At 39.9% G+C, this 12,219-nt stretch overlaps 1 protein-coding gene and 2 long non-coding RNA genes across 3 annotated transcripts in view; 2 read left to right on the forward strand and 1 right to left on the reverse strand.

Moving 5' to 3' along the window:
* The window catches only part of LOC310722868 (uncharacterized protein), an 81,283-nt gene that overhangs the window by 32,137 nt on the left and 36,927 nt on the right, over positions 1 to 12,219 (reverse strand). The window contains exon 6 of the mRNA XM_083535650.1: positions 9,194 to 9,284. Coding sequence (XP_083391776.1) covers positions 9,220 to 9,284 — 65 coding nt within the window. The 3' untranslated portion in view covers positions 9,194 to 9,219. The remainder of the gene's footprint in view (positions 1 to 9,193; positions 9,285 to 12,219) is intronic.
* LOC310722873 overlaps positions 5,572 to 12,219 on the forward strand; it is a 63,003-nt gene continuing 56,355 nt past the window's right edge. The window contains exons 1-2 of the long non-coding RNA XR_014532522.1: positions 5,572 to 5,593; positions 5,698 to 5,786. This is a non-coding gene — a long non-coding RNA (uncharacterized lncRNA). The remainder of the gene's footprint in view (positions 5,594 to 5,697; positions 5,787 to 12,219) is intronic.
* LOC310722968 lies at positions 6,131 to 6,877 on the forward strand. Its single transcript, XR_014532548.1, has 3 exons — positions 6,131 to 6,256; positions 6,288 to 6,599; positions 6,816 to 6,877. It is a non-coding gene; the product is annotated as an uncharacterized lncRNA (long non-coding RNA).

The raw sequence follows: 12,219 nt of genomic DNA on the forward strand, positions 1-12,219 counted from the left end.
TATTCTTACCTTTTTAATTAGAATTGATTTATTTACACTGTTTTAATGATCAGATCCGCCCAATAACGACCAATAACGCCCTAAATGTTGCTTTGAACTTCTAGGGGAGGTGGAGCTCAGTGTTTAAGGCATTAGTGATGGGAAGATCGGATCATTTTAGTGACTCGGTTCTTTAAATCTCGTTCATCCAATTAAACAGATTTTGACATTTTTTTTTTGTAAATTTGTTCCTTTTCAAGATTCGAGACAAATTTTTAAACATATTGTGGCCCGTGAGTTAAAAAGTTTGCCCACCCCTGCTTTACACCCTTAAACACTTTGCAAGATGCAGTTACACCACGTTTATTTCTACCGTTGCAGAAGGAATTGATGTGTATTTACTCTCCTGATCTCTCAAACAGATCATAATTACTCACCTGGATACAGTATTTTAGGTAAACTACTAATGTTCTGACTAAAATGTCTGAATTCAGTGTATAAATAGACAAACACATTTAATTTATAGAGTTTAATTAAGTGCGTCGGCACTCGTGAGGCGCTCGTGTTTTTCCGGAGCTGGACAGCAGTAATAAACAACCCAGTAATAAGAAACGTGCCACATGAAGCGTTTGGAGACCCTTCAGTTTTAGAACCAGGCGCGTAAGAGAGTGAAGCTTTTCAGCTATTTTTTGTACTTCTAGTCAAAGGGGGTGGTGGGGGTGGGCATGTACACTAAACAGCCAAACGTGTGTGGACACCCAAGAATAAAAAAATCCTATTCCACATTGAGTTCCCATTTTCCCTAATAGTAATTTCTACTGTTCTGGGCAAATGTTCCACTCGTTTTTGTGGAAATTTGTGAGATTTCGGTCATCCACAGTGGTGAGGTGAGAAGCTCTGGGGTGCAGTCAGTGTGAAAAATTCAGTAGGGTTCGAGCTCTATAGCAGGCCACTCAAGATCTTCCACACACATCCAACCCATGGAGAGCAGATCTTCATGGAGCTGGACTTTTGTGGAACAGGTTTGGGTCTCCTAGTTCAGGTGAAGGGGAACATTTCTGAGACATCGTATACAAACTTGGGGAAGAGCCACATACGGGTGGGAGAAAGTATATACTTTTTGCATAAACTCAATGTATTAAGTCAAGTCAAGTCAAGTTTATTTGTATAGCGCTTTTCACAACAGACATTGTCTCAAAGCAGCTTTACAGAAAACAACAGTGAAGGTGAATGGTGTGCGTTTGTCCCTGATGAGCAAGCCGTGGCGACAGTGGCAAGGAAAAACTCCCTTAGATGATATGAGGAAGAAACCTTGAGAGGAACCAGACTCAAAGGGGAACCCATCCTCATATGGGTGACATCAAGAGTTTGGTCATAAATCTTTCAACAATACAGAACAATTTGTGATCATCATAGATCCAGCATCAGCTTCTCCATGCCAGGGCCTTTAAACACTCGGCATCTACTTCTCCATGATCACCAATAGGTCCATAATCTTCACGAGGTGGGACGTGACTGGAGCTGGCCAAACCTCAGGATGCCTCGGGATAGGGAGAGAAAGAGAAGCAGTGGAGAGGAATTAGCGTAGCTGCTGTTCATGATATTAACAGCACAAGTTGATAATGTGCATGTAATCATATATTCTGGAGCACAAGGTTGTGATGTGATGTGTGTGATGTGTGTTATGTGTAGGCTTTGCTAAAAAGATATGTTTTTAATCTACCCTTAAACTGGAAGAGTGTGTCTGAGCCCCGAACACTGTCAGGAAGACTATTCCAGAGTTTAGGAGCTAAATGTGAAAATGCTCTACCGCCTTTAGTGGACTTTGCTATTCTAGGAACTACTAGAAGCCCAGAGTTTTGAGATCTCAGGGAGCGTGACGGATTGTAGCGTGTTAAAAGACTGGATAGATACATGGGAGCCAAACCATTTAGTGCTTTATAAGTGAGTAGCAGTAGTTTGTAGTCTATTCGAAACTTAATAGGAAGCCAATGTAGGGACGATAAGATTGGGGTTATATGATCGTATTTTCTTGACCTAGTAAGAACTCTTGCTGCCGCATTCTGAACTAACTGAAGCTTGTTTATTAATGATGCAGGACATCCACTTAGTAATGCATTGCAGTAGTCTATTCTAGAGGTCATAAACGCATGGACGAGCTTCTCTGCATCAGATATAGATAACATATTTCTTAGCTTAGAAATATTTCTAAGGTGAAAGAAGGCTGTTTTTGTAACTTGATTGATGTGATTTTTGAAAGATAAGTTGCTGTCTAAAATAACTCCCAGGTCTTTTACCGTTGAACTAGTAGTTACAGAACAACCGTCTAAATGCAGGCTAAGATGCTGGAGCTTCTGTGTACTATTTTTTGGGCCGATGAGCAAAATCTCCGTTTTATCAGAATTTAATAGCAGAAAGTTATGGGTCATCCAATCTCTTATTTCTTCAACACTCTCAGTTATGCGAGCTAATTGAGCTGTATCGCCTGGTTTGGATGAAATATATAGCTGGGTATCATCAGCATAACAATGGAAGCTAATTCCATGCCTTCTAATAATATTTCCTAATGGAAGCATGTATATTGTAAAAAGCAGGGGTCCTAGAACTGACCCTTGTGGCACGCCATAATTTACTAGCATTATCCTGGATAGCTCTCCATTTAAATCTACGAAATGGTAACGATTGGACAGGTAGGATTTAAACCAGCTTAATGCCTGTCCCTGAATACCGATGTAATTCTGTAAGCGATCGAGGAGAAGATCATGATCTATAGTGTCGAACGCAGCACTAAGATCTAGTAAAACTAATAGGGAGATGTAGCCTTGGTCTGAAGCTAAAAACAGGTCGTTAGTGATTTTAACTAGAGCAGTTTCTGTGCTATGATGGGGCCTAAAACCTGACTGAAACTCTTCAAAGATATTGTTCTCCTGCAAGTGGTTACATAACTGGGCAGCGACAATCTTTTCTAAAATCTTAGACATAAATGGGAGATTTGAAATTGGTCTCTTACCTAACATCTCTGGATGGTGTTTCTGTTTCAGCGTGTACGGCTGTCAAAGACCTTGGTGTGATTATTGACTCGAGTCTTTCCTTTGAGGCTCACGTGAATAATATTACCAGGATCGCCTTCTTTCACCTTAGAAATATTGCTAAAATTAGAAATATGATGTCGTTACAGGATGCAGAAACACTAGTTCATGCTTTTGTTACTTCTAGATTAGACTACTGTAACGCTTTACTGTCTGGGTGTGCGAGTAGGTGCATAAATAAGCTTCAGTTAGTTCAGAATGCAGCAGCAAGAGTCCTCACTAGATCTAGGAAATATGACCACATCACCCCTGTATTAATCAGTCTACACTGGCTCCCAATCAAATCTCGCATTGATTATAAAATTTTACTACTGACATATAAAGCACTTAATGGTCTCGCACCACCATATCTGAGTGAACTTCTGTACCAGTATGATCCTCCACGCCTACTTAGATCAAAAGGTGCAGGCTATCTGTTGGTTCCTCCAATAATGAAGATTACAGCAGGGGGCAGATCTTTCTCTTATAAAGCCCCGCAGTTATGGAACAGCCTTCCTATCAGTGTTCGGGACTCAGACACAGTCTCAGTGTTCAAGTCGAGGTTGAAAACATATTTATTCAGTCAAGCCTTTAATCAGTAGATTTTTTCTCAGGTAAAGGCTCAGATCTGGAGGGAACATTGATATAGAGTGTTTGGTGAACTGGGATATTTGTACGCTGTCGTCCCCTCACATTCACGTGTTCACTCAGGTTTGTTGATGGTGGTGTGGTGGGCCGTCTCTTATCCCAGAGATCCCTCATGTCTGTGTTGCCTTCTGGTTCTCCCTTTTAGTTATGCTGCTATAGCGAGTCTTGCCGGAGTCCAAACTGCACAGTGACTTTAACTCTCATGCAACAATAGGTACACTTAATAATCCATATCCTTCTCTTCCTGTCACCCTCTTCTCTCTCTCTCTCTCTCTCTCTCTCTCTCTCTCTCTCTCTCTCTCTCTCTCTCTCTCTCTCTCTCTCTCTCTCTCTCGGTCGAGTTAAACATGCTCCTGAGGCTCCAGTGACCACTGTTCCTGCCCCTCTCCCCCCCGTGGATCTTCCCACTTCATCCAGGCCTGCCTGGATTGGATGTCAACAGTCTCCTACACTGATGTCAACAGTCTCCTACACTGACTCAGAAATACACTTCGCTTTTGATCATCATCACTGCACCCCACAACATTGTATACCCGCCACAAATGGACATTCGGTGTAACCCAGATGAGGATGGGTTCCCTCTTGAGTCTGGTTCCTCTCAAGGTTTCTTCCTTATGCCATCTCGGGGAGTTTTTCCTTGCCACAGTCGCCAGTCGCCACCGGCTTGCTCATCAGGGACAAACTTACTCATAAAGAACATATTCATTTTTAATCACCGCATTATCTGTGTAAAGCTGCTTTGAGACAATGTTCATTGTTAAAAGCGCTATACAAATAAAAATGAATTGAATTGAATTGGTCTGTAATTCGATAGCGTGTTTGGATCCAGATTAGGTTTTTTAATGAGGGGCTTAATAACTGCTAACTTGAGGGATTTAGGGACATGACCTAACGATAGTGAGGAGTTAATATTATTGAGAAGAGGCTCACCAGCTGTATATAACACTTCCTTCAGTAGTTTAGTGGGAATTGGATCTAACTGACATGTTGTTGATTTAGCTTTCATAATAGCATCATACAGCTCTTCCTGTCCTATACATGTAAAACAGTGTAGTTGTGGGGTTGTAAGTACGATTGTGTCGGGAGATGCTGTCAGAGGTTGAACTGCCACAATTGTTTTTCTAATGTTATCTATTTTTTCAGTGAAGAAATTCATAAAGTCTTCACTACTAAACTGTGATGGAACACATTTTTCAGATCCCTGATTTGTTGTTAATTTAGCGACTGTACTGAAAAGGAACCTGGGATTGTTTTTGTTATTTTCTATGAGTTTGCTCAGGTGTTTAGCTCTAGCAGCTTTTAGCGCCTGTCTGTAGCTAAGCATACTGTCTTTATACGCAATTCTAAATACCTCCAATTAAAGGTGATTTTGTGTGTGTGTGTGTGTGTGTGTGTGTGTGTGTGTTTTCTAGCTAATCGCTGACATGCCCAAGGACTTGCATCTGGGTCTGACGTTTCCCGTCCTTCCCTGGAATCCTATAGTTGTTGCAGCTGTGGTGGGAGTTCTCACCCTGCTGGTGTTCCTGTGGAGGACTGTTCTTGCTGTAAGATTTCCTTTCCATCGCTAATAATTACAACAAAGTCTGCAGTCATATCGGTATTTAGAGGTTGACCGATAGTGTATAACCAGTTTGGACATTCCAAAAAACAACAAAATAAATTCACTTCAAATAAACAAATAAGCATGTTACGATTCCGTGATTCGCCTCTAGAGGCTGCTTTCGTACTGTACAACGCAACCCGGAAAAACTATCTGCATAGATTTTGCTAATAGATGATAGTTCCACAAATCACCTGATGAATTGGTCGACCTCTTCCGGTATTGTCCAGATCTGTTCGAAAAACCATGAATCTGACCTCTGCTTTGTCTCCTCAAGTCAAGAGCAGGAGGTATCTCCGTAAATACACTTTGTTCTCTTGTTTATAGCAGCGATCTTTTCTTTTGTTGGTTTTATCACAATAAAACGCATCGTATTGTATTTATTTATATATGGTTTATCAGTGACAGAGAAACAGCTTCGCGAGAAGATCCAGCAGGTCATCAATGAGTAGACGGAAGTGCTTAAAAAAGTCAACGAACTCAACAAAACGGTGGTCTTTTTTTAATTTTTTAATTTAATCAAAATAAAATACATATAAGTTTTCTTTAGCACTCATCGATCGCTTCCTTTGTCCTAATGGATCCAGATCAACCAACACGAGGAAAAGCTGAGCAATTCTGAAGAATCCCGAAGTTCTCAGCAGGAGGAGTTTCTCAAACTCATGGCAAGTGTCCGAAAAAAACGAAATTCCCGACGAGAATCACGATTGCTGTAAAACCAAACTTTATCGTTCTACGTTTTACTTCTTAGTTTGTCTATGCCCAGAGATCCATCTGGGAAAAAACTGATTGAGAAGGATTTAAGGAATATTCCGACCAAATTTAAACTTTTATGCTCTAGCCCCACCTTTAGGCTCAATTTGAAAAGATGGCCTATGAAGGCATCTCTGGGATTTTTATCCGAAGAGTTTTATTCAATGCTTCTCCTACAAATTGTATTTAACTATCATTAAATTTGGCAGTAAACATGACAAAAAAACATCAAACTGCAGTTCAGCGAATCTTAAAGTGAAACCACAGAACAGGAAGTGAGATTTTATCTGTTTTGATCTGCATCTTCAGGAGGCTTTGCTACTGATCTTTTGACCCAAAGACCTACTGGACACACTCATCTCAACAACCTGTTGATATTAAATGATGCCTTTTTCTCCTGTAAAGATTTAAAGCTACTTTTCTCGCTTTCTGTGTTTCAGAACAATTACCAAGATCTGAACGAGCAGAAGGAGAAACTGAGCTCGAATTTTGCTCGTCTGTACGAGAAAATCGCAAACGCTGAGAAAGAGAATAAAACTTTGATCGAGAAGGTGAACTTTCTGCCCTGCAACACTTTTAGATTTATTTATTTATATTTATATTAGTGGTGTAACGGTACACAAAATTCACGGTTAACTTTTCGTACAATTTCGGTAAATTTTGGGTGAAGAAAAGCAAAACCTATAATTGCTTATGTTTTTATTTTTTTATTTTTTTATTAACACAGTTTATTAAAAAAGTTTTTTTTGTTTTCTTTTGTTCCTCAGATATCTACGATGCATGAGGGAGTTTAGAAGTATCAGGAGACCCTCAGAAAGTACGACGAAGATCGAACAATATTTATTTATATATGAAAATAAAACAAAATGTGTATTTTTGTAAGTACAAATTTCAAGGACCGCATAATCCGTGTAGGTCCAGGTGCTCGTGGACGAGGCGAAGCTCCGATAAGATGCCCTCAAAGCCCAGGTGCTCTCATTCGAAACTTTTTCGTGTATTTTAAACTAGGTTCATGGTCAGTGTATCCAAAATGTAGAAGCCAATTCGTTTTAAGGACTTTCTGCTCTGATACAAGACTTGGTAGGCATCTTCAGGACCTTGCTCTTGGGATAAACACACACCATTCACCTTGACTGTTAATTTCTGTAAAGCTGCTTTGAAACAATGTCTGTTGTGAAAAGCGCTATACAAATAAACTTGACTTGACTTGACCTGAGGCCAAGAGACTGGTCACAATCATCTTGACACCCTGCTGTTTGTCAGATCTTTCTCCCTACAGTCCAGGACTGTCCATGATCAAAGCATCTGTGGAGACTGTTTGCTTGGGCCCCCTAAACATGCTTTTTGCAGCTTTAATTTTTGTTTAATTTGTTTATTCTGTAGATCAAAGCTACTCTTTCGGTCATCGATAACGAGCGGAATCGCTGGTTTAGAAACTTTATGGCGGAACAGAAAGTGAGACAAGAACTCGAAGGTATTTATAAGCAACTAATATATATATATGCAGTGGGTACGGAAAGTATTCAGACCCCCTTAAATTTTCACTCTTTTATATTGCAGCCATTTGCTAAAATCATTTAAGTTAATTTTTCTTCATTAATGTTCACATATCCGCCCATATTGACAGAAAAACACAGAATTGTTCACATTTTTGGAGATTTATTAAAAACGAATAGGAATATATTTATTAATAAATATATAATTAACCCGGAAAAACTATCTGTATGTATTTTTGACAATCGTTCCAGCAGTCAACTATCGGTGCCTCGACCTCTGTTAATAACTAACAGAAATAGTAAAATACAGTAAATACAGTAAACAAATTTACTAAAAAAAAAACAAGTCATGTGACCCTATCAATCTGAAACAAAACTTCTACACTCTCGTTTCCTTCAGCAGCGTCCATAATAAAAGGGCTTTGTGGGTTCAGGACTGTGTTCCTGAAGGTGGAGGAGCAGCCCTCTGCTGCTCAGGAGGAGCGTGAGGCGTATCTTGGCCATCCCTGGGTTGCGGTGGTGTAGAAGGAACATCATGAGGACCGGACCTGCACAGCGAGCGCACCTGATCAGACATTTTGTTGCTCAACTCCACGATCCTAAATCGGCAGAAAAAGGAAAAGAAAAAAGTAAAAAAAAAAAAAAAAGAGCTCATGAGATCAAAAAGAACGTCACGTGACCTTGAAACACTGTAGAGGCAAAAGTATGTGGACACCTGACCATATGATTACACATGTCATATTAATCTCTACTCTTCTGAGATGATGTTCCACTAGAGTTTGTGGAGAAGCAGCACATACGGCTGGAACAGTCAGGTGTCCCAAAACTTTTGTCTGAAGGGTGCGTTTCAGATTAGCGAATCCAAACTCACTTCTGATGCAGGTTCACACATTCCCTCTTCTCCTCTATCAAAGTTTGTTCTAAAACCTGGGCTTTTAACTGAAACACAAATAAAAAAAATACAAATCAGTATTTTCAATATTCAGGATCTCAAACATCTCCAACTCGAAGTTCTTACCCAGTTCTCGTGGGCTTTCTGTTCCCGCACAGCAATCTAAAAAAAGAAAAGAAAAAGAAAAACACCAGATGAGATAAAAATACCAGAATGATCTCAGAGATCTCTTGTTCTGCTGCATCTCCTCCTGCATGTCCTCCACCTGCTGCCTCAGAAGGTTCAGCTCTTCTTCGGCTTGCAAGGCTTGGCCTTCCACCTCGGACAGCTTGCTCTCCATTTCATGGCGCTCCAGCTCCTCCTGAGTCAGCTTCCTGTGACGGGATCACACGCATCACGCTTGGTTGATCTCTAATGCGGGGGAATTCCTCGTGGGATTTCCCCAATACTGATACACGATACTTACTGGCGTAAGCTGTTTTCCTGTTGGTTGGTTTTTTTCAGTATACGTTGAAGTTTCATGTACTGGTTCCCCAGGTTTGTATGGGCCTGCATGACCTTCTGATATTTCTCTGGAGGGGGAAAAAAATTAATTCATTAATAATATATATATATTACATTACACCAGGGCTCCACAAACCTGCCCCCACATTTGGAACGACCTTTTGAATTGTTGAATTCAACCACATGCACGAGTAAATGTTTTAATTTCAATAGCAATGAATTTTATATATAAATATTAGTTGCTTATAAATACCTTTAAGTTCAAGTCTCAATTTCTGTTCAGCCATTAAGTTTTGAACACAGCGATTCTGCTCGTCCATGATGACCGAAAGATTTTCCTCGATCTACAGAATAAACAAATTACATGAAAATTGGTCCTCCACAATTGAGGTTTTACACTTATGAACCTGGTGGTGGCACTAGAGCATTGGCAGCACCCATATTTGACCAGAATGTTCCTCAGAATGTTCCTCAGCACAGTGCTTCTCAATTGAAGTTTTAAACAATTGAGTACCTAAGCACTTTTGGTACTTGGCCCCTAAAATTGAGTACCAAACCCATTCTAGAGCATTACCCTCGAGACATCCATCATCTGTTTGAGGTGCAGCTTCTTACAGAACTTACGGATCTCTTCTGCTCCTCCAGGGTGCAATTGTCCTTTTGGAATGAGAGCACCTGGGCTTCTCGGAGCTTCACTTCATCCTCGAGCACCTCGACCTACACAGATGATGCGGTGTTTGAAATTTGTACTTACAAATATTTAAATATACAAATAAATATTGTTCACCTTTGAGCGATCTTCATCGTACTTTTTAAAGGTTTCCTGATACTTCAATTAGTGCTAAAGAAAACTTTGTACTATGTATTTTATTCTGATTCAATTCAAAGAAATAGAAAAAATAAAAGACGTCACCGTTTTGTTGAGTTCCTTGACTTTTTTAAGCACTTCCGACTTCTCGCTGATGAGCTGCTGGATCTTCTCACGAAGCTGTTTCTCTGTCACTGATAAACCATATTTATATAAATACAATACGATGCGTTTTATTGTGATAAAACCAACAAAAGAAAAGATGGCTGCTATAAACAAGAGAACGAAGTGAACTTACAGAGATACCTCCTTCTCTTGACCTGAGGAGACAAAGCAGAGGTCAGATTCATGGTTTTTCGAACAGATCTGGACAATACCGGAAGTATCACGGAATTGCAACATGCTGTTTATTCGAAGTGTTTTTTGTTTTGTTTTTTTTAAGTCCAAACTGCTATACAGTATTGGTCAACCTCTAAATACCGATATGACTGCAGATTTTGTTGTAATTATTAGCGATCAAAAGGTAATCTTACAGCAAGGAACACCAGCGGTGGAAACACGGTGGAAACTCCCATCACAGCTGCAACAAGTATAGGATTCCACGGAATGACGGGAAATGTCAGACCCAGACGCCAGTCCCGGGGCATGGCAGCGATTAACTAGAAAACACACACACACACAATCACCTTTAATACATTGAGTATAAGCAAAAAGTATATACTTTTTCAATTTAATTTATTTTTATTTGTATTGGGCTTTTAACAATGAACATTGTCTCAAAGCAGCTTTACACAGATAATGTGGGGATTAAAAGTGAATATGATGTTTATAAGTAAGTTTGTCCCTGATGAGCGAGCCGGTGGCGACTGTGGCAAGGAAAGAAACCTTGAGATGAACCAGACTCAAGAGGGAACCCGTCCTTATCTGGGTTGCACCGAATGTCCATTTATAGCAGATATACGATGTTGCGGGTTGCAGTGATGATAAAATGAGCACTTCCCAAGTTTGTAGAAATCAAGAGTTATATTTCTATTAAGTTTGTAATCTTTTGTACCAGTGTAGATTTATTCATTTCTAGAGACTCAAAGCACTTTTGTACGTCGCTCTGGATAAGGGCGTCTGCTAAATGCCGCAAATGTAAATGATCAGAAGCGAAAAGTAGTCCTGAGTCAATGTAGCAGACTGTTGACATTAACTACAGTCTTTTCTGCGGTGCGAGACCAATAAGTGCTTTATACGTCAGTAGTAGTATTTTATAATCAATGCGAGATTTGATTGGGAGCAGTGTAGATGATTAAAACAGGAGTGATGTGGTCATATTTTCTAGATCTCATGAGGACTCTTGCTGCTGCATTCTGAACTAACTAAAGCTTATTTCTGCACTTACTCACACACCCAGACAGTCAAGCGTCTAAGTAGTCTAATCTAGATGTAACAAAAGCATCAACTACATTTTCTACATCCTGTAACGACATCATATTTCTAATTTTAGCAATATTTCTAAGGTGAAAGAAGGCGATCCTGGTGATATTATTCACGTGAGCCCCAAAGGAAAGACTCGGGTCAATAATCACACCACGGTCTTTGACTGCTGTACACGCTGAAACAGAAACACCATCCAGAGATGCTACGGAATCAGAGAGTTTGCTGTAATTCAGTTGTAGATGTGAGCAGAACTGCTGTGCTGCAACCTTTTCTAAAATTTTGATATAAAGAGGAGATTTGATATTGGACTGTAGTCGGACAGCTGACAGGGTGAAGGTCAGGTTTCTTAATTAGGGGGTGGATAACTGCCAGTTTGAAGGATTTAGGTACATAACCAGTGCTAATTTAAGAGTTTATTTTTAAAACAGGTTCAGTTCCCTCTGGAATGATCTGTTTGAGGAAACTTGTAGGCGAAGGATCGAGAATGCAGGTTGATGATTTTAGGGAAGGAAATTAATGAAATTAAGTCGTTCTCATGAATAGGAGTGAAGCTTTGTAGTTGATTGTCTGTTATAATGACGCTGCTGTCTACAGAGTTACTTGTGAAATAATTTGGATTTATATTAACCGTCTGGATTTCTTGCCTGATGTTTTCAACTTTATTATATTAAAAAAAAAATAGCTGAAAAGCTTCACTCTCTCACACGCCTGGTTCTAAAACAGAAGCTTACCAAAATTACTGGGTTGTTTATTAATCCTGTTTAGCTCTGGAAGAAAACGGCCGTTGAACAAAGGCGCGCCGGAAGAACACGAACGTCAAACGAAGGCGCGCCGGAAGAACACGAACATCGAACGAAGGCGCGCCGGAAGAACACGAACATCGAACGAAGGCGCGCCGGAAGAACACGAACGTCGAACGGGCGCCGACGCTCTAATTTAAACACTATTAATTAAATGTTGTGTGTATTTAATACATATATACATATAATTAGTTGAATCAATCCACTTATTAATACCATCATTATGACGCCACTGCTGCAAAAAAA

Source organism: Silurus aristotelis (genome assembly GCF_946808225.1).
Source record: "Silurus aristotelis genome assembly, chromosome: 29".
NCBI lineage: Eukaryota > Metazoa > Chordata > Actinopteri > Siluriformes > Siluridae > Silurus > Silurus aristotelis.